Raw genomic sequence first — 22,457 nt, 5'->3', positions numbered from 1 at the left:
AGACGCAGCGTCTTGATGAGCTGTCATCAGCAGGATTTACAATAATTTCCGTCATTTAAGTCACCCTCCCATTCCGTATTAACCCTCGGCTATGAATAATGTATTTTTTCATTATTCTAATTTCGGTAATTTAACCTTTGAGTTTTTCAGCGTTTTTATTTACTCAGTCGCAATTAGGGGCCATTAAGCGTTCAGTTTCACCTATCCATTTAAAGCTGAACAAAGTAAACACTAGTATGAAATGTTGACGGGTCGCAAGAGATCGTAATGCATACGATACATCAGTATCGGAGAGAGTTTTCGCATAACGTGATTCTCTCAACCGTTCTAAAAACGTCACCTAAGTCTCGCAGGACCAGCCGACGCAAAAATAGAGCAAATTATGTTTTTGGCTAAAATCTACATGAAAGGGGAGAGAGGCCACTTCCAGTTACATCACGGTGCCATAAATCAATCAGATAGCAGATGCTTAACGAACTGCTACAGAATCGGCATGTTATGTGCGAGTGGGGATATATTTGGTGAACGGGAAACTCCAACTTTTCATAAATCGAAGGAAATATTTAATATGAATTCGTCAGGTATCGGCAAATTTTTAATTACACAAGTTCGGTATTTGCATTTGTCTCATATTGCGCTTTCAATCACTTTTTTTCAAGTATATACATAAATAATTCAGGATTTTAAATTAAAAACTCGAGAGTGATTTAAGTAAAAATTAATATTTTATAAAATGTTCGATTTTATTGATTGATTGACACAGTTTAGAAAAGTTTCAATAAAACACTTAATTTCCGGCAAATCGCAAAAGCCAATTTCCATTTTGCCAAAGTGTGAATTCTCCCAAACACAGTAGTCACCTTTGAGCTTGTGACTGAAAGCCGAAAATTAGATTGCAATTCACGTTTTATAAATATTTCCGGGACCTCCGACGGTCTAAAAACAATCCATTCGCCAACGAATTTATGGCGAAAAATTGATCAAATATTATGTATTTTTGCGTTAATTTCCAACCTTGTAGCAAAGTATTCTCAGATATGTTTTTAAATCATAGAATTGATACAAATTATAAGCCCAAATATCCGTTCACTGCTACCCGGAATTTTCCGGCTGGATCGACGCATCAGGGCTTCCCGGAAAATTCTACATGGAGCTTCATGTTCGAACTATTTGATAGATTTGAATGCGCTGACTCCCAAATAACTGCACTTTTGTGGATTGCTCCGTAAGTTAAGCCGTATTTAACGTGTTAATTGTTGCAAAAAAGTGACAAAGATAACTCATAAGAACAATAGTAGCCCCAAAAGCGTTCACACTTTAAAATCAGTTCGATTAAATGTTTATTAAAACTATAAAACTTCATTACTTATAAAAAAAGTAGAGCACTCCAGTTATACGGATTATCTACAAATAGTTTTAAATTTATCGCCGGCTATATGGCAATATTTCGATTTTCTGTTTTCGGCCAATTTTCGTTTGTAATTTTATAACATTAAATTCAAACTGAATTTTATATGGGCGGAAAAAATGCCACTTGGTAGCAACTCGAAGCAATGCTTGTTTGTTGAAGCGCTGTGGAGCCGAATCAAAATTCTTGTTAATATGAGTGCTTGGCTCCAAAATTGCGGAAATCTGTTTCGAGAGCCTCAATGAGCTGTTTAAACAGCAAATTTCCTGGTCATATTTTCGCCACTTGTCTCTGTGTTCGATTGCACGAAATGCTCATCCCGGATGCAATTTTTGCCGTGTTGAAATGGCTGTGAGGGTTGATGGATTTGCATCCGTGGCAAAGCGTATGACAGATTTGTGGTCGGGTGGTTTGGATTGTAGCGAAGGTGATTTGCATCGTTGACCCAGATTCGCTCTCGCTTTGTAATTTAAGGCTTTTCTTGCGAAACAAACGCCCTTGCGGAAACTTTTAAAAACATTCGGAGCGCTACTAGTGGCTTGATCAATCAGAACGAGTCGAGCAAGAATTCACTCATTCCGTCAACTCGAAACTGTGAACATCCACTTGATTCGAGTGTCGATACATTTCTAAACAGATTCGAAAGGGCGAAATTTTAATAGCGCCTTGTGTGAGCAGATAAATGCAGCACCCCATTAAACTTAAATAGCACAATCGTAAATTACAAAAGCTGCTGTAAGACTGCAATAAAGCTGAAACCGTAATGTAAACACGCAGGTGGCGACATTTTACTCAAAATAAAATTTGCTTGTGGGAAAAATACGACACGGTTTAGCACTCGTCAGGAGCGTCCACTTTATTGTTAATTTTTGCCCGATATAAAGTTGGGAAAAGTTGCAGCGCGGTCGATAAATATTTCATGTTCCATTCAACAAATTGAAATGGATACGAGTCTCGAGACGCTTAAATTGTCGCTAACCCAATAATGTGCTGAAATTTTCATCGCTTTCGCATCATAGCCGTGTCATCCTGGCACATATTACAATAAAAAATGATTCGCGAAAACTGCACGCTCATTCATCTTGTTGTTGTGACACGTAGTGACTTTATCTCTCAATCGCTAGACTCACATTTTGTCTCAACTAATAACTAAAAATAGCAGTAAATGCTCGACACGTCCTGTTTCAAATGCATGTCGCGAGAGAAGTAGAAAAGATCGAAGGTTAGAAATTTATTGTTTTACAAATAGTCGGTCAACTGTCACACTTTATAAAAAGCGACACGTTGAGAATTTCTAAAGCGAAAACCCAAAACCATATTTTAAATTTATCAGAAGTGCAATCCTGTGTTCTGTATGATGGCTCCGAACATAATTAACAATGCATTTGTCTGTAGTGACTTCCATAATTTATTTCTATTTGTACGTCATGTATAAAATTTACGTCGCAATTATTACGTAACACAATATTCCAGATAAAGTTCTACATTATGGCAACTTTGAGCAATGTACCCGCACACCCAGGGAGCTGTTCAGAATTTAATTAATGTTGCAAATTTCGAGGCAAAAATAAGACGTGACCCACAACGAATTTCCAAATAAAATCCGGGATTAGCTCCCACAATAGTTTTTCAAATCTGGATTAGCAGCATTGCATATCGGTTTGAGTTAATTTAGATCGAGCGACAGATCAGCTTTGAAGCGTTCCATCCTATAATTTTATTTGTGTTGATTTTATGGATTAAGCCGATGCTGGATGTCTAGATTGCCTTGTAGCAATAACCCAGCTATCGGAACTAGTTTATCGATTTATCTAGGCAGGAAGGACAGGTTCATAACCGTGATATGTTATAACTTCCGATACCCGAAAACAAACGGTTTAATTAACAGAATTGATAATTTTTCCACGCGAGATAAATTGCAAATAACACGGAATCGATCACTCCTAATTTCCATGGGACGCTAAAAACTCGGTAAAATCGAGGAAACACTCGTAAAGTTCCGAGCGACATTTTTGCCATAAACTGGAAGACATGACAGATGTCCATGCAAAAGTGAGTTTCAGTTTTCAGGAGTTGCTGAAACTGAAACCGAGAAACCGAAATGAAATAACTTAATTTTAGTACAAGGATGAAGAGCAGGTAATTTGAATTTAGTATAATTAAAGTACAAGACTGGATGTAATCAAAACTAACCGAATTGCTAGCTGGAATATTAACTCGATGTAACGACAATTTATAGAATGATAAAACAACAAACACATAAAACTAGCGAAATAACAAGACCTAAACACACAAAATCAGCTCTTGTTGTTGGGACCTTAAAATTTAATGATATTGATATTGGAAAGACTATGGTTGTTTTAGGGCGACTGTAAAACTTTGGAAATAAAAGTTTATAAACTATAATAATGGTTGCAATTTTACTCCTTTTTGAAGCACCTTTTCAGATGAGAACACGTACAAAAATTACCCTTTTTGTAATATTTGACATGAAACGTGTTTATCTGAGAGCAGTGTGGACGCTGCGAAGAGGTTTATTTTCCAGCTGTCTGCATAATGCACTTTACTTTCGCAAAGAATCCCGAGATGCTCCAACCATCACTGTTCCCAAGTTATTGAATGTCCGTTTCCACCATTATTAACCCGAACCAAGGGCGTGTCCACTTGTCTTGGAAAAAACCTTCGTCCATATTAAGATTTTCGGGCATAACTCGCAATTTTCTGGCCCAAGTCCAAATGGGTCCAAATTAAATTCATTTATTTAATCAGTTCTTGTAAAAGGGTTGGCAGCACTCAGCTCCATGTGACCAACCGAAATTAATTAATCTCAGCTGAAAAATTTCAAGCGTAATTTCCGGCTCGCCCATTGATTTTAATTTAATCTCTGCGAAAAAATTCGATACTCTTTCTTGAATTTGGGGGCCGGGTTCGAGTCCTATCGCAACTTTAAACAGCCTTAAGCATATTTGCATCGTTTACACTGTCGTGAGCTTTAATATAAACGTTGTATGAAAGGAGAGCGGGCCGGGTCATCGAGGATGTCCTCGCTGGAGAACTCGCAAGGATAAATGTTTATTGCGCGTCCGGTGAGAGACACAATAATCGCATAAATCCCGCCTTGGAAAAGTCGCTTTTTCGCGATTGTTTAACATTTGGGATTCATTGAAGTTCGAATTAAACGGCCATTCCAAATTATACCATCTGTATTCATCGTTGCTTTGTTGAAAATTTATTAGGGTGTAAGCGTGACAGAGTCGGTTACAATTACTTATAGAACAATATAACGGCGCCATTTTGGAACAATGAAGACGATAAATCGTTAACGACGCCCAATCCGAAGAAATTTCAACCCAAAAATAAACTCGATTTTGGACGAAACCTACAGAATGTTTTCGCAAATATTTTGCTTTTAGTGGAATGGAAATAATCAAAAATTTACACCGGGTTTATTCAGCGAATTAAATGTCACCACTTTAGACAATCACTTGTTATTTACTTGACGCAGAACTCAAGCACCTTTTGTGAAATCTATGTCAATGTTTATGTAGCGGGAAAGAACCCACGCAAACTTATTTTGCTCAAACTTACATTTTATTCAGAAAGCAATGAACTGTGAAAATACAGTCCCCAACTTCTGAATTTACATTTGCCACCCTGAACATACTTCTAAAATTTATTTTACAGATTTTGTTGTGCTGTGCGCTGTGGCATGAATTACAATTAGCTCCAATTTTGTCGTAAATGTCGGAGCAATTTAACAATTTTTTACGGCACCAAAGTAAATTTGACTAGGATTTTCGCGGACAAAAAAATGAGCGGGATTTTTGCTAGAAGAAATGTAATTTGTTCTTGTTTGCTAAATCTGGAAGGAAAAATGATTTATGATTTTAATAAAGCTAGTTTGTAGACAATAAAGGCGCTTAATATCATTTGGACGCATCATATTAACACGCTAATAAAGTAAAGTAATAAAATTTGCATTTCACAGAGCCTCCGCTGTTATAAATTCATTTTGATCGACAGTTTATTTAATTTCGCCCTCACTAGCAATAACAAATTTAAAGAATGGATTAATTATAAATGACCTAATTGTGCGCTATTAATTTACAAGCACAGATGATTTATTTTATTCCTTAAACAAACGCGCTGGATTAAGTTGTTTCATTGTAATGAAAATAGGCTGTATAAAACGTTGCAGCCCATTAGATGCTTATCATGGTATAAAAATGACATTTTGATATCTCAACTGCTTTTGTTGCCATTTACATAAAACGTACATTAGAATTATGGCGCGGAAGCAACAAGATAACCACGAAATGATGCAAGTAATAAATGTAGCCATTGAAAAATTGTTAATTTTCCATGTAGAAAAATCGAAACCGCGAACAAGACAGGCCCTAATAAGAACCCTTCGCCTAGTGAAAGGTTAATCCGAGTGAAAGACATCGCACACTTCTAAAATATGCTAATGGTGTGCGGCTTGAAAGATAAGAGTGTTGAAGAGAACCGGCGCATCTGCCAAACCTGTCACGTGGCCGAGATCGATTATGCCCCTACAACTGCTCAAAAGATAACAAGAAATAGGGGTCAAGAAAATCGCAGTGTTGAGGGCCCTCTTTATTTGATAAATGAATCAGGAATGTTAAGTTTATTTACTTGCACATAATCGCTTCATTACCGAGCATTGTTTACACACACGAAGATAAACAGCGAGTTGAAATTCCTGAGTTATCAGTCAACAGGAAATATAATCCGGGCTCTAGGCAAGCCCTAAGACACTACAGAAATTATTCATTTCGTCCTGTCAGCAGCAAACGTTAACTCATAATAGTACATGACATACAGTTCAACACAACACGTGTCGGACGATTTCAAGCCTTTTCACGCTACTTACAAATTCACAAATCGTATGTTCCTGAAACTAATAGCACGTGACGTTCAATGTCATAAAAGAAAGTCTGAACGGATCGTTACAATTTATTACAAGACCTAATAGCTCCAGTAAGAAACACATCATGAGAGGCGGTTTATAACACATGGATAAAAATTAAACCCGGGAAAGCCATTACAAAGATGCAGAAATATTCGCGGTCGATCGACCGGAAAATTGGATCTGTTTCTCATTCAAGCGCTGCATAAAAAATTATCAACGAATAAGTGTGTTTTATCACCAAACAGTAACGCAAAATTTGATTGGTCCTCTTTGTCTTTATTCCGACCCTGAATAGATTTAGTGTATTTTATATTTCTGGCATGTTTTTCCTCTCTTCCGGATGAATCCCATACTTTGCCATTGATCATAGTTAACATAATTTTATCACGTTGGAGCACGTCTCAGTGCTTTGACCGAATCTAATATTTTTGTTTCGAGACCCTTCACTTACCGGAAGTAAAAGATACAGCGTTTTGCTCATTTCCGAAGAAAACAAAAACACATTTATCATTTCAAACAGTTCCGGCATAGCCGAAACTAATTTTTTATAACGTTGAGACCCGGCGCATCCACCATTTTTGGCCGTTGAAAATGTTTTAATTAAATTTTTGTTTGTTGTCCAACAAATGTACTGCATTTGTCATAAACCTGGCCCACTACAAAATAATCAGCGACCGTTTTGTGAATCGTTCAACAACGCAAATTTACTATTGCAATCAAAATCCGACTCATGTTCACAACAGTTATATCAGACCTAGATTAGCTCTAAAATCTGCAATAAAAACAAATAATTAATCCCCGGACATAACAAGCTTAAATGCTCACACTTGGCAAAAACCTGGCTATTAAAGTGCAAATTTTTAATTATGGCGAACGCATATATCACGATAACTTTCACAATCTAACTTTTGACACAATTTTTTATCGGCGAGCTTTATTGCATTCTCCAGACTTATGATGCGGATTAGTTTAACGCACACAAAAATAAATGTGGTAGTTGCGCAAAAAATTAGATCAGCGGAATTTAATCGGTGCTTAAAAAAGTAGTTAACGGCGTTGTTATGGCTTGATCCCAGCCATACAATATTTTATGACGGGTTTTATTCTGATTGAATTTATTGGGATTGGGGCTCCAAGTTCGTGTAAGTTTAATTAAGACGTTGTGTAAGTCCGGAGATGCGTAGGTAAGTAATAAATTCATTACAGCAGATTGTTATCTCTGCGGAACCATTCTTTAATTACGGCATTATAATAAGTTTGCGAATCTCAACCTACGTGAACTGCTTTAATGAATATAAATAGACACCAAACAATTTTGCTAAACACTTTACAGTGCCCAGATAATAATATTTCATTACACTAACTACAGTTCTTTCCCGGCGCATCCACCATTTTGCTAGTGGACCCAATTGGCACTACCTGAAACCTATAATAACTCGAATCATTTAATTAGATTTATTGGTGCACTTAATACGATAATGACCGTGCAGAAAGATAATAAACAGCTTATGTCAACAAAGCTGGAAATTTGTGATCACTTAATTGACTGGAAATGGAAGCAATGGCAAATATGAGGGTTATTTTAATTTAAAAAATGTGCTAGAAAATCTTGCTTTGTGTTTTGTAAAGGCCCCATATTTAATCGCCACCTCTTCCTTTTGATCTAAATTCTTTGATTTTCTGTGTGTGTCGCCTCGTAAAGGATCTGTTTGTGCTGCGAGGAATAAAAACAGTTTTTCTTGAGAGCAACATCCAATTTCGAGTGAGTAAAAAAATGTTCAATTCCTGCGAGATTCCCTGACACTGATAAAGCAGCACCACGCCTAACTAATTACTCCCTAAATATTCAATTTTTTGAAATTAAACGCTTTCGCCGCCCCGTAACAACAAGCAACGTTCCGGTGTTATCTAACTATCCAAGTTAGTGTTTAATGAGAGCAAGCAAAGAGCTGTCATCGTTGGAACGAGCGCATCGCTCGTGTTTAATCATTTTTCGGGAAGCGTCTTCGATCGTCCGGTTAAACCCTGGCAAAGTTGGCTGGAATAACAAAGGCTCACCACGTCGATGAGTTGTGAAAGTTTGAGTTTGATACAAACTCGCAAGACGTCAGAGGTGTTGACCACAGGCCGCACTAACTTGTTGTAGTTGGAAAGCAGGTCATCGTAGAGACGCTTCGCATCAGGATTTCCAGCCACAGCACCGTGCACTACCAAGGCCGACAGCAGCCAGGCTCTCAGCGTCTCGGCGGCAGAAGGAGGCATCCCGACGCTCCACCGCGGCACTCTGGAGCCACACTGCACGCTCGATTCGGAACCACGATGCCAGATCGGCACCCCGCCCGACCGTTCGCGAATAACGCCATTCGGATCCAACTGGATTAAGATGCTGAATTATCTTTTCTAATTGCCACCGAAACCGTCCACACCCAGCCAAAACTACGCACGCACACACAATCACACGCAAATACGCAAAAAGGTGACACAAGTTAAACGACACCAATTGGTTCAGTTGTCCTAGATAAAAAAGTTTTTAAAAAATTGCAGCTTCACATTTCCTAATATATGTTCTTCCAACCGTAAATCACTTCTCACATCAGACCTTAGGGTTTTTTAATACATGTAAAATTCGTTTAATACCTATAGCCACCCCTAAATCATTTAGACTTCCAAAAATTCACATTGTCACAGACAATCCATTAATTTTGATCATAATTTTTCCATCGAAAATTTGAAAGGACTATGTGATATGACTAAGACCAAAAATGTTATAAAACCTCCAAATAGTCTTCTAATTTTTATCAACATCTCAAAGCGTTATTTTTAAAAATTTTCTTTTAGGAATTAAATTCTATTCCTTATAGATCGCTTTACTTTAACTGAATTTGTAACAAACTAAAACTTTTTCAAATTTAATAATCAATATTTTGAACAAACTTCAGGTCAGGTCAGATCAGGGAGAAATAGAGGGAAGCCCATTCCTCTATCTCCCCTACTTGCTGAGCTATTTATTATCAATTTAGAACAAAAAAAATTATCTCATAGGTTAGCGGACCATAGGTAGTATGCTGATGATGTTCTAATTCTTTTAAAAAATTCCCAAAAAGATCTATCCATTTTTCTAACTTTTATCAATTCAATTCATTTATATCCATAAAATTTACTGCAGAAATTGAATAAAATAACCAATCTCCTCTTTAGATTTACTTATTATCAGAAATACTAGTCACCGTAAATTCAAAAATTTTATAAAACCCTCCTACCACTACCACAATTAATTTTAATTTTTTTTATTTTAATTTTTCAGTTTAAATTTGCAGAACTTAATTCACTTTTTCATGAAATTTTCAACCCTACTCTGAGAGCTTTTAAAAAAGGATGACATTATTTTTCAATTATATTTTAATAATAACTTTCCTATAAATTTAATCCAAATAATTAAAATTCCCGATCTTTTAAATTAATTAATTCACATAGTTCAGAAAAAACTTTCATTATCAATTATCTTGTGAAGACTCTGCTAGTGTTATAGAACAGAAAAGCTACATTAGGAACAAAACAAAACAACACCACTGTTTTTATTATTATTTATTTATTTTATTATTTATCATTATTTCAACAATGTTAAAGTACTAAACATTTGCAACAAATTTCACACTAAATTAAACAATCTACAAATTTTAGAAGTATTTTATATTTTTTATATAAATATTTTAGATATGTATTAAAGACTTATCTTTACATAATTTCACTTGTATCAACAAATAGACATATTTTCTGTAATTTTGTTATAAAATTTTTGTTCTTCTCCCTTTTTGCCCTTTTCTTCCTGTGGGGTAATCACCAGACTACTCCACATTTTATTAGCGTAACATAAAATTAAATATAACCGAATTCAAGGATGTTAAAATTTTGGTTCTTTTGGTTTAGTTTCAGGTAAGACAAAAAATGCTTCTGGACGTGTTAAAGTCGCATGGCCACGTAGGGCACACTTGAAAATAAATCATTTGTGGCTGCGTTTACACAACGAAAAAATAATGCTTTGTCCACATTTCCGCGCTAACATAACATTTTATATCCCAGGTCGAAAATTCCAGGAAAAGCCTCACACTTCTTTTGTGTTTATTAACAACAGTAAAACATATTTGGATAAAATTTAATATTCCGCTCTATCAGAATAACAAAGTTTGAAACCGACAGGACTGACAATAATGTATTGCTTTTGAATGGATAGTTTTAATGTTCGAAGAGATAAAGGAAATGTCTGTTTAAATAGAATTAAAATCTTGGCGAGGGTTGAATGGCTAGTTAAAAGGGTAGTTAGGGGCTAGAAATAGCCCATACTACTAAGTGGTAATGTTTGGACTAACAAAATTGGAAAGCTTTGATTGATGTTTTATGACCTTGTTTGTCCCGCAAACATTAACAAATTCAATGGAATTGTTGTGAAAAAGTTTGGCGTTTCTCATTTAGATAGCGTTTAGAAATGGCAATAAAAATTAAAACTTAATAAAGGCGTAATTACACATAAAGTTGGCCGTAACTTTTACCGCTTTTGCACTATAAATTTCATTTTAAACTGTAATTTCCTGCCACATGTCCATTTTTTAGGCGCATTAAAATATTTCAATTTCCATATTTGTAAAGCTTCGATTGTGGCGGTTGAAATGGAGAAAGTGGTTTTGAAATGTTTTGAAATTTATTACAAATGACGCACTTTGCATTTAAAGTCGAAAGAAAAATGGAACAAAAGGATTTTTCCTGGTTACGTAAGACAAGAGGGATTTATTACTGTGGACGTGCACTAAACAAGCCAGATTTAGACTTTGACAACTTGTACGAAGGGACTGTGGCGTTATTTATCGACAGGAGGGATGGCGAGTATTTAAACCTCAATTTAAGGGCGCTTGTTTCGCACTAGGGAATAATCTAATTAACGATTTAGAATTTTTACCCATTTCCAAACCAACTCAAATAAAAAATGTTTCCCGTTTATTAAAAATATCCGCTCATTTAACAATCGCAGCAAAGAAAATAGTATGCAAATCTTCAGCAAACAAACCAAGTGGAAATTTATGTTCATTATATTTATGTGGAAATTTATCCACATATTCATGAAGTTTGCGTATTCGCTGTTGCCTCCGGCTGCAAAAGACATGCATTGCCGGCAAAGCTTAAGCGCCTGTTCGCGAGCACAAACTATAAAAAGCCACTTAATCCGGGCCAACACGCCGATAATGGCCTGCACAAAGTAATTTTGACTAAAACAAATCGCTCGGACGATACAATAATGACCACCAAAATATTCAATAGAATATATTTAGGCCTTTGTGCGCGGATGAATGGATCAAGCGAACCAAAATATTGCGATAAAATACACAGCGAAATTTTTGATATGGAATAGCCAAATAAAAATGACGAGTTATCCCCGAGCAAGTTTAATTACAATTTTTGCTGAAACATCAAAGGCTGGAATTAGCAAAACACAGACAAGAAAAAGGCGGAAACTTTACACAAAGGGTAAGTACAAGCAAAATCCTCTCAAATGAGCAAAACTAGTCACAAAGCTCAAACAAAAACAAATATTATTCGGAACCTTGGGTTCTTCAGCTCAGTGTTTTAGAATAAATAGCTGCTTTTTTGCTGTAAACAGTAGCAAAAATATTTCCGTTTGGTAGCGGATTTATCGTATGGCTTTTTAAACTGTCTAAATTTTTTGTACGTTTCCGAAAAACGTTCAAACTTCGCAAACAAAGTTAAATGGAGAGTGAAGAGGTAGCGAAGAAGTTCGGAAACGTCGGACTCATAACAATTAGAATTTCTCGAGAAATCCGAAAAAAGCCGACGTGTATTGATTAAGGCCAAATAGACTTAGTGAAATATAATTGCTTTCTGTTTCTGTGTTCCACCGAATCCTACAAGTTTCTTAACGAGATTGCCAGCAGCACGCGATTCCTAATTCGTCAATTACAGCGATCATAATTAAAATTTCACGCCGCGCATAATTAATGAGATGAGAGAAACACGTCGCTTTTTATGACCGGAAAACATTCTAATTCATTCATAAAGTGAGAAAATCGAAAAATGTGAGTAATGGATGCTGTGCGCAATCAATCACCAATTCTCTCGGATATCTGGAGTATCTTCAATTCCTGCCGAGGCCCCAAATCGAATTATTGATTTCAGTTCACTTAAAAATCTTCCACAATCGGAAAATTACCGAATAAATACTTTAAGGGGAAGGACGGCGTTGTCGGCGAGAAAATTTGAAAAACCTGAGTATCAAATAATCACGAAGCCGTATTGTTTATTTATGGCGAGCTGAGAGACATCTCAGTTATTCTGTTTCGCCAAATTACCGTAAACTTATCAGTTATAATCCAGAGGAGCTTACTACATACGCAATCAATATTACAAAAGGTGCAGCTTTATCTCTATTATACACACCTAACACTGGGAGCTGGAACATTAAGCGCGATTCCAGTAAACAGATGAGGGAAATTCCAACTTCTTCAAAAGTTCAAACAATGAAATATTGCCAAACGAAGGCAAAAATACTTCAAACATATATCATTGTTTGGTCATAAAAGCTTTAAACTTTGCATGAAAAATTTAACGATCTATCGTCCATTCTGCCCAACATAGCGAAATAATGTGTAATAGAAAATTAAATAGCAGATTGAAAATAAGTGTTATGTAATTATTGGCGTTAAACCCACACAATGCCCCTCTGTTTTCCTCTCAAATTATTACACGAAGCGAGCTTTATAAGCACGTTGCAGCTTCCGTATCTCACTTCACCAGGAACTTATGCTGCCATCTTTACACCAGTAGCCCAGCCGCTGACACGATAATATAAAGAAAACACAAAATTGAATAAACATCTTTATTTCTGCTTTTTATTTTCGGAATTTTTCTTTTTCTTGTGCGACGCTTGCAGTTTACTTTACTCCAACCGGAGACTGAAGTTTGCAAAACGCCGAGCATTGATGTCGCCGGATTTATAATTTTTGAGAAATGCAACTCATTCCCAAGCTGCAGATGGAATAATTTCAAAATTAGCAAATGCCTGATAATCGGTCGTAAACAAAAGAAGTGCTAATGTTCACATGGAAGTTTTAATTCGTGAATTTGTTTACAAACATGAAACTACAAAAAATATGCAAACAATTACTACTTACGAATGTTGGAGTGGAAGCAAAATTTTGCTATTGTATTCCTAGTCTTAGAATAGTATATTATCATACAAGTTTTGTAAGACAACATACAAGTCTTTAAATTTCCTATTAGGATAATTATTGAAGCAAATTCTTTTGTTTTATTTGGAGATTCTGAATTTTTTTCCAGTTTGATTCTCATTACCTACTGTTATACAATTGTTCTTAAATTCGAACTGGTAAAATATAAAGTGAAGAAAAAAAGGTGTTGTAAATAGTGTGACAAATGTGAGCATATTCCGAGCAACTTTATTTTGTTTTTAAATTATGAAAATTGCGCTGTATGACGGCTGAAATTTTATTTTTACATTCCTTTGGTTGAAGGTATTCTGAAATACATTGTTTATGGTGGGTTCTAATTTCAAAAAATCAGAAAGCATCTACAACTCTAAAAATAAAAAAAAACTTGAAAAATGATCACATATATTTATCATTCTCCAGACAGTTTTTCCAAAAGGTAAATGGTATGAAAAAGGATATGCCGTAAGAATAGTATTAACAACAAAAGAAAATAATATTTTGCACTTGTTTTAGTAACTCGAGAAATATTAATATCCAACCGATTCTTAGCTATAAAAATTAATAATTTCGTATTTTTAGATTTTAAAGAAATATAGGATTTTATTAAGTACTCGTTTCCACTGCATCTTTAATATTCTCAAGCATGAAAAAAAGTACAAGCATTCCTAAAATCCTCCGATAAACTCAGAACATTGTAGAAAATCAGTAGTCAGTAGTTCAAATAAAGAAAAAAAAATAAAAGTATGGAACTTCTCTACTAAGATACACTGGTTTGAAGATCACTCCTTGAATAGAATTTTCTCTAAACTAAAAGTATCAGTGTATATTATCACTTATGGCTTAAATGACTGTGAAGAATAATATTATAAAACAATTTCTCAAAAAATTAGCTTCATTTTGAAGTAAAAAAAAATTAAATTGTAATTTGCATTTTCATTTTAGGGAAATTTAAAAAAATTTTAAATATACTTTAAAATTTTCGAGAATTTTTTTACATTATTTTCGACAATATCCATCATTTCCACCATAAGCAACAATAAACTCTGAAATTTTTAGGCTGCGTTTGAAGAAAACGCATCAGTGCAGTACTTTTTTCATTCAGGTACAAAATTCAGTAAATAACTCAGCAAAAAACAATTAAAAAAAGTAATACATTGTCCACGGGAGTAAGAAAAACCTGACAATACACTACCATCTTCAACAAAAAAGATTGAAAATTCCAAATTAAATAAAATTAATTTAAAATTTACAATGTAGAAATAGATACATTTAGATACAACAAAGTTAAATAAATAATAAATATGTCGGTCAACTTGCGTTTTTATTACGAAATCAATAAATATAAAATTATTTAAACAATTCTCTGTAGTTAAAAAAATATAAACTTATTTTAAATTAAATTCTGCACTTGTCTGTTTTATTATAAAGAGTAAAAAGTTTGTTTTGTTCTAACAAATAAAAATTTACGAAAACTAAATTAGTCTTTAGAAAGGTAAGTAATGATAAACCAAAAAATATAAAACTGTTTATTAAAGAAAATCTATGAATATTTTTTGTTTAATTTCGGGTAGGTAGACGTAGGACTTTTCGTAATTTTTCAGAATAAAAAACTTTCCTGAAGAATTAAATTTATCAAATTCAACCACGATTTCAAAATTTACGATTAAATAAATTAACAATATGACTGTACTTTTAATCAAGTACTTGAGGAATCATTTTAACAGAATGGTAAGTTCCGGATAGTTTTTTTTAATTTGTCGATATCCGTTGGAAATCATGGCGGAATGTTCAATAAGGAATGTAACACCTTTCGTAATACGTGTTTAAATGTACTAATACTAAAAGTGTCAACCCATAATGTGGTAAACGATAAACAGTAGTCAGGATTGGTAGAGCGGAGCCATGCGCAAGAATCCTCCTTTCAGGCTCCCCTCTCAGTAACGGCTTTTATACCTATTCGCTGTTTTGCTCTATTGTTGCAATAATAAATGATTTCTGTACTCCCGGATAGCTGAAATAACGCTTCTAAATGGGATATATTTTCCGCTGAAAGCATTGCAAAGTGTTTTTAATACATTTTAGTAAATGGACTTTATTGTATACCAACACTCGTCTTCTGCTAATAATACCTCATTTATATAAAATTTTGCAAATCCGTATAAATAAAATCATATTTTGTAAATTCGATTTGCCCCGTGAAGAGCTTTTAGTGGTGATTTATCTGTTTGCGATTGGCTGTCATGTGCTGGTTGGAAACCTACATGGGTGGTTATACAGTTTTAAACAGGTGTTTCAGACAGGTCTATTCACACTCTTGTTATATCGTTACGGAGGTTAAAAGCAAAAACTCCGAAAATTGTTTTAGTAATTTTCGATTTTTCATCGCCGCGGGGTGATGGCCACAATTGAAATGCAATTTATTATCGTAAGAGGGAGAACGATTCAAAACGTGAGCATCACTTACATCAAACAATGTGAATCCAGATGTAAATTTATGGTGTAAAATGATATCAACCACTTAACTACATTTATCTCCCCCATTTGGTGGATGCTGTTAACCAGAGAACATCAAATAACTAATACAATGGCCCGTAATGCGGCTATATCTCGATGTTATGAAAAACTCATCTGCTTGAGTAGTGTGGGAGAATTATAATAGCGGAGTGTGCATTCGTCCAGTGATTTCAAACAAACTGCATTTAGGCAGAGGGAGACCAAAAACTATTTTAACATTTGTTCCACAAGCGCTTAACCAATCTCCACAAAGGATTTGGGTTCTGCAAATCATTCAAAATAAGTTTGTAAACATTTACGCGAATTGTTTCAATATTCCCAACGTAGCGAGTGCTGTAAACTTTGAAATTAACAATATTAACAATATTAAATAACAAAAAAAGCTTTATTGAAGTTAATTTAATAAATAATTAAGTCACTAAGATCTGATATAATTACCCTTTCTTATATCTTCTTATGTGCTTACAAATAGAAATTATAATCTCTTTTGTTATATTAAGTAAGTATTTTTTTAACCTGGTCTTTCAAAAAGTTTTTTCTGTTTGTTTGTGCACAATATATTTCTGAATCTCTGTATATATAGATTATTTTGTACATTTGAATTAGTTTTGGTTTTATTTTTAAAAATTAAAATATAAAACTAACACATAAAAAATTATTTTCTACCGATAACACATTCCTCTTATGCTTAAAAAAAATACGGATATACAAATAAATGCTTATTTGTTTGAACACGGTAGTATTTTAGAATAATTTCCAGTCAAATCATAATAATTTACTATAATATTCAAGCAAACCTATGTTAGTGCTTCAGAAATCGCACTTTGATGTTTTTTTTTTAAATAAACATACTATAGCTTAGTGTGTTAGTTTAGTACTTAATAAGACCAATTCTGTAACATTTTTAAGAGCTGTTTAAATTTAAAATTTAAATTTAAATGTTAAAAGTTTAATAAAAGTTTAATAGTTTATTTATTTATTCTATAAAATCACAAATCCAGCAATTTTATAGTTAAGAAAATAAAGAGGGAAGGAATTAAACAAACTAATCCTGATACTAGTATAACAATTTTATTAAGAATTTTTTACACAGATCTGAACATTATTTACGCATCGTTAATTTAACATTACACTAGAAATAATAAAATTTCAATTAATTATTAAATATTTTAAACCTTATTGACATTATTTTCTTTATTTACGAAATTAATTTTAATTAAATATTAAGCTGGCCAGAAAAATTATAAAAGAAATTACAAGCATAAAAAAAAATAAATTACAAATTTTATTTAATATTAAGCGCTGATTTCAGTACTATTTAGTTTTAAAAATGTATATTAAAAATATTTTTACGAGACTTACCGTGTATATGGTAGATATAATTATTATTACCCATTTTTAGAAGAATTGTACTTATAAAGTACAATCAACAATACATTTTTCGATACAGATTTGATTATAAACTTTTAAAAATCAGAAAATAATTTTTTGAAAAAAGTACGTTTTTAATTATTTAGTTCTTATACAGGTACTTGTTAAAATATAAGTAGGTAGTCTAGATATTTGCTCCGACGTTTGAAAAGAAACAAAACCCATTCTGAGCAAAAGTAATTTAATAAAATAAAAAACCATTGTCAAGAATTTAAGAATTTCCAAAATTAAAAAATTAAATACTAGTATTGTTTGTAGTTTTTTCATGACTTTAAATATTCCTCTGCTTTTAAAAATTGTGTACCTAAAAGAGACCACACAAATACCTACATACACTGAGATTTTTTTACCGAATCAATTGTATTATCCTATGTTTAATTTTAAAAAGTCTATGTGAATGCATTGAAAACAGTTCTACGAAAACGCCAATGTTCAGCTAAATATTAAAATATTCAGTGCATATTATTTTACGATTTTAAAGTTACAACAAACCAACAAAACTGAATGGTAATCTATTAATTTGATTCGATTTTTAAAAATTTAAAAATTCGCTTAGGTTAATCTTGTGCGAAATTTTGTGTTAAAATTGGTTATTTTCAGTTATTTTTTTACCGTAAAAGTTTGGAAATAGCCCACAAAATTTTCAATAAATGCACTCTTATGACTGATGGCCCCTTCCGTCTCAGAACCGCAATCGCCCCCGAATTCCTCATTCTCGGTGGAATGAGTGATGGCAAATCTGTTTTGCCTCAGCTATAAGTCCAGCAATAAGGGTGTAAACGGTTGAGAACCACACGTAAAAGGAAGTATAAAGGTGCGAAGATGGATTTTACGGCAAGTTGAAAACACGCGAAATACCAATCTGTAGCGGCGGCTGACGAGATGAGCAACACGGGGCGGGCATTTAGAGGGAGGGACAGGTACGAGGTGTTAGTTGATTCAGCAAAGGATCTAATGGACCAGCCTTAGAAGGCACAGTAGCTGAAACACACTAGTCCTCGAAATCATCTCCTGAATTATGGAACGATACGAAAGTGACCGCGAAATGTCCGAAGACGAGCACAATTTTTTAGAATCGGGCGACGATTTTACTTCGGACGAAGAGCAGAGTGTTGATATTGTGGCGGAAGAGCAGAAGGAAGAGAGCTCGTGTGAGGAAAGTGCAAATAGTAACAAGTTCTCGATTGATAGCATTTTGGGACTGAACAGGAAATGCAAGGACGAAGAGGAGAAAATTAGCGCCAAAGAAATTAAGTTTGTCAAGCCGACTCCGCTGCCGGCGGCTCCACGCACAGGTTGGCTGTTATTAACCATTTCATTCACAATTAAAACATTAAAAAATAATGTTTTGTAAATTGAAATTGTTTATTTTAGGCTTATATCAATCAGTGATAGATTTGCAACAATACGGACGACCTGATCCTACTCCTCCTGATCCAGGATTGCTCGAATTTCTCGCAAATTCTAAATCAAGCTCTCAAAATAGTTCTTCCGAAACGTCCTATATTCCCTATCATCTTCATCCGGGAACAAGCTCTTCTTCGTTTATTTATACGAACTGGTTGAATGCGACTGGGGATCATAAAAGTTCTAGTCACATTTTCGGACTACAAGGTAAGTTTTTAATAATTAATTAGGTAATAAATAAAGATACTTTTAATATTCGGTGGATTTTAATTTATTTTATTAAAAAACAAAATTTAACAAACGTGTAGAAAGGAAAGACGAAATATTTAATTTCTAATTTTAAGTTTCGAAATTACAGTTACGTGGGTATATTATGTTATATTTTTTTATATTAAGTAATACAAATAATGTTTTTAGTAAATTTAAAAATGTGCATTAATGTATCACTTGCTTCGCATTGCCAAACAAAATTTATTTTGAATTTGACTGTTTCACTTGACTTAAATATAAACTAATCCAGATGACAAAAAACTTTATATTACAAAAGTACAAAAAAATAAAACAAACCTGAAAGTATTTATTTAAATACAAAATTGTTCCGTTTTAATATTTTGTTCAATAAATAGCTGTACCTTATTATTATCGGACCACTTTTGTATCTACTTTCTCTAAATTTAACATAAATAAGTGTTCGTGTTTATTTTCATATTTTTACAAAAAAAATCTTCAAGTCTTAAGTCCGCTTTTGAATAAAAAAAAATGCAATTAGTTTTCAGTGAATCTGATCACGAAAACAAACATTGTACAACCTAATTGTTCATCTTAATATTCTGATTATGAATACAACTTATTTACAGTGCAGATTAAATATCATCTTTAGCAGTGTAAAGGAAACGGTTACTTAATCTCGATTTATTTTTTGTAAAATTAAAAATCTTTAGATTTAAATAAATGAGTAACTTGACATTAATTATTGTCAATGCATTTTAAATGACAACTTAATTCGAAATAATTTTATTCTGAATTAAATTTTAATTTCGCTTTCTGTAAACTGACTCTTAATATTTTTTGCTAATTAATTTACTAAAAGATAGAAATCATCTTTAATACTATTATTATTTACTCCGATTATAATCTAACTTAAATTTAAAAAAACAGTTAACTTTTTTTCTATAAATATTTTGTAATTTTGTACTGCAGTACTTACTTCAAGTAAGATTTTAATACAATTTTAATGATACCTAGAGTACCTATTCAAAAAATGGGTTTTTATCAGCAACTTTGCACCTACCTATCCTACAACCTGAAAATTTCAACAGTTTAGTTTGCCGACGTAGTTATTCTACAATTAAGTATTTAACAAAAAATTATAGAAATGATCTAATAATTACGATTACAGAATTACAAATTAGGTCGGCTCCATTTGTTGAGAACGAACACATACCTAGTTTTTTAGAATTATTCATTCGCTAAATAATAGGTACCACGATTCTTCGTTAAAGAATTGAAAGCACTTTTCTTGTAGTAGGTTGTACCTTCGTATGTATAGGTATTTATTTTTATAAGTTTGGTAACTTGTACCTAATTGTGGGTAATTTTAGGGTGTAGAAAAATTGTTAAATGATCTAAAATAAATATAAAATAAAATAAAACTAAGTAGGTACCTAATATAAACCGTGAGTGGGTTTTTTCAACGAAACACTTTTTGTTATACATTTTATGTAGGTGATTCCAATGGATTATAAATAATAATAATAAGAAATTATGATCATTGTTGCACCGTGAGAGGAATCAGCACGCGTTTATTCAAAATAAAATGTTCTTATTAAATACTTTTAAAGCTGTTCAATTAATCATATAAAAGACGTAAATGGTCGTTCATTACTTCACAGAAGAGATGAACAATAACATGAATGATCGAAAATGGCCGGATCGCGTGCAGCTTAATAATAAGATGGCGTAATAAGAATTGAACAATTTACGAATCACTTTATCCGTAAACTCATTTATTATAGTGCTGATAACTACTATTATTGTTATTTACTTTGCACCAATCTTTGGCAGAAAAATTGATTTATACCTGCGAGTCTTTTAAACTAAAAAATTGTTTCAACTCATTGGCAAGCACGTAAATCACGTCCAACTTGTCATTTCTGTAATTGACTTCTTGGAAAACCGCCTGGTGTGAAAAAAAGAAATATCTTGAGCAGGCTTAAACAAACTATTAACTACTTTAACAAATAAAAATTTTTAAGAAGTCAAACAATGTGTTTTACATACCTACATGATCGTTTTGGAAACAGGTGGTTATGGCTATAAAACAGTCAGCGATTCCCAAAACGTGTTGATCAAGCTTTCCAAATTAACAAATTCGGGAAACGCTTTTTATTGACACAGCTATTAGGAGAGTGTGTTGCGACATGACGTTATTTCGCTATTAGTGAATAATTTGTCGCGTATAAACTTATAATTGTTCAAATAGGTGGACATTAACATTAATTAGCAATATGGTTATAGTGTTTATGTTGCTTGAATCCTGATCGTACGTGCTAATTGAAAACAAAGGGCACGTTTTAAATGTATTTGCCCAAGGGATTACCGCACGACTAGCGGCTGCACAAAATCCAGAAAAAGTGGGAGAGATTATGTGCTTATGTGTGTTGACTTAGGAGTTTGACACTGTCATGTCACATAACTTACAAGCTGACAATTTGCCTGTTAAACACCTGTGTACAATTTCAAACACAATATTTATCCACCAGCCGCATTTACTACCGAATTTTTGCCTCCAAACCCCGAATTTCTCCAATTATCCCCCAATAAAACCACTAAACACATATTTATCAAAGTAAAAACGCAATTACGTGACATCAATAAGCAAACTCAAACAAGTGTTAATATCGCAATGTGACAATCGTGTTAGTAAATGCAAATCGCATGTTTACATCTTTATTTTACGACAATTTCGGAAACTCTCTAATTCCCTCCACTTTCAGCGCCCAAACCGGCCAATCGCCGGTCCAGAAAACCGGGACTGGACCGAAAACCCAGACAGGCTTACAGCGCCAAACAATTAGAAAGACTCGAAAGCGAATTCAAAGTCGACAAATATCTGAGCGTCAGCAAACGAATGGAGCTTTCAAAAGCCCTCAATCTCACGGAAGTACAAATCAAAACATGGTTCCAGAACCGGAGGACAAAATGGAAGAAGCAACTGACGACGAGACTCAAAATGGCGCAGAGACAGGGACTTTTCCCACCGCATTATTTCGCGCCAGCCGCACAACAGTATTCTGCACTTTTCACACCGTACTATTCAACTCTCGGCTGCGTCTTCGGCGTACCAACGATAGAGGACACCTCGGCAGCGGAAACAGCACGGAGAGGATCGATTTCAAACTGAGTTGCTTCGATGTTAGCCCATTGTATCTTAATTGCTGTATATTTGTATTTATTATTATTAAATTAATTAATTGATTTAGACACATACTGTTTTTTTTCGCAATTTCAAGTCTTAAGGCGGGGGCTC

The 22,457-nt window shown here is 33.7% G+C and overlaps 2 protein-coding genes across 5 annotated transcripts in view; one reads left to right on the top strand and one right to left on the bottom strand.

Annotated features, from left to right (window-relative positions):
- nAChRalpha4 (nicotinic Acetylcholine Receptor alpha4) overlaps positions 1-8,657 on the bottom strand; it is a 29,663-nt gene extending 21,006 nt beyond the window's left edge. For 2 of the 4 annotated variants that reach the window (NM_001109776.2, NM_001162525.1), the window contains exon 1: positions 8,400-8,603. In NM_001109776.2, coding sequence (NP_001103246.1) covers positions 8,400-8,603 — 204 coding nt within the window. Of the gene's footprint in view, positions 1-8,399 lie in introns of all 4 variants that reach the window. The other 2 variants (XM_008203277.3, XM_008203276.3) reach the window with 2 other exon arrangements.
- A 9,750-nt stretch (positions 8,658-18,407) lies between these two features.
- LOC662953 (homeobox protein ceh-30) lies at positions 18,408-22,411 on the top strand. Its single transcript, XM_969021.5, has 3 exons — positions 18,408-18,816; positions 18,896-19,135; positions 21,925-22,411. Exons 1-3 carry the CDS (start codon positions 18,540-18,542, stop codon positions 22,329-22,331), a joined length of 924 nt encoding a protein of 307 aa, XP_974114.2. The 5' UTR covers positions 18,408-18,539; the 3' UTR covers positions 22,332-22,411.
- Positions 22,412-22,457: the final 46 nt, after the last annotated feature.

Source organism: Tribolium castaneum, chromosome 4, assembly GCF_031307605.1.
Source record: "Tribolium castaneum strain GA2 chromosome 4, icTriCast1.1, whole genome shotgun sequence".
NCBI classification, from domain to species: Eukaryota; Metazoa; Arthropoda; class Insecta; order Coleoptera; family Tenebrionidae; genus Tribolium; species Tribolium castaneum.
This window is presented reverse-complemented; position numbering and strand designations above follow the sequence as displayed.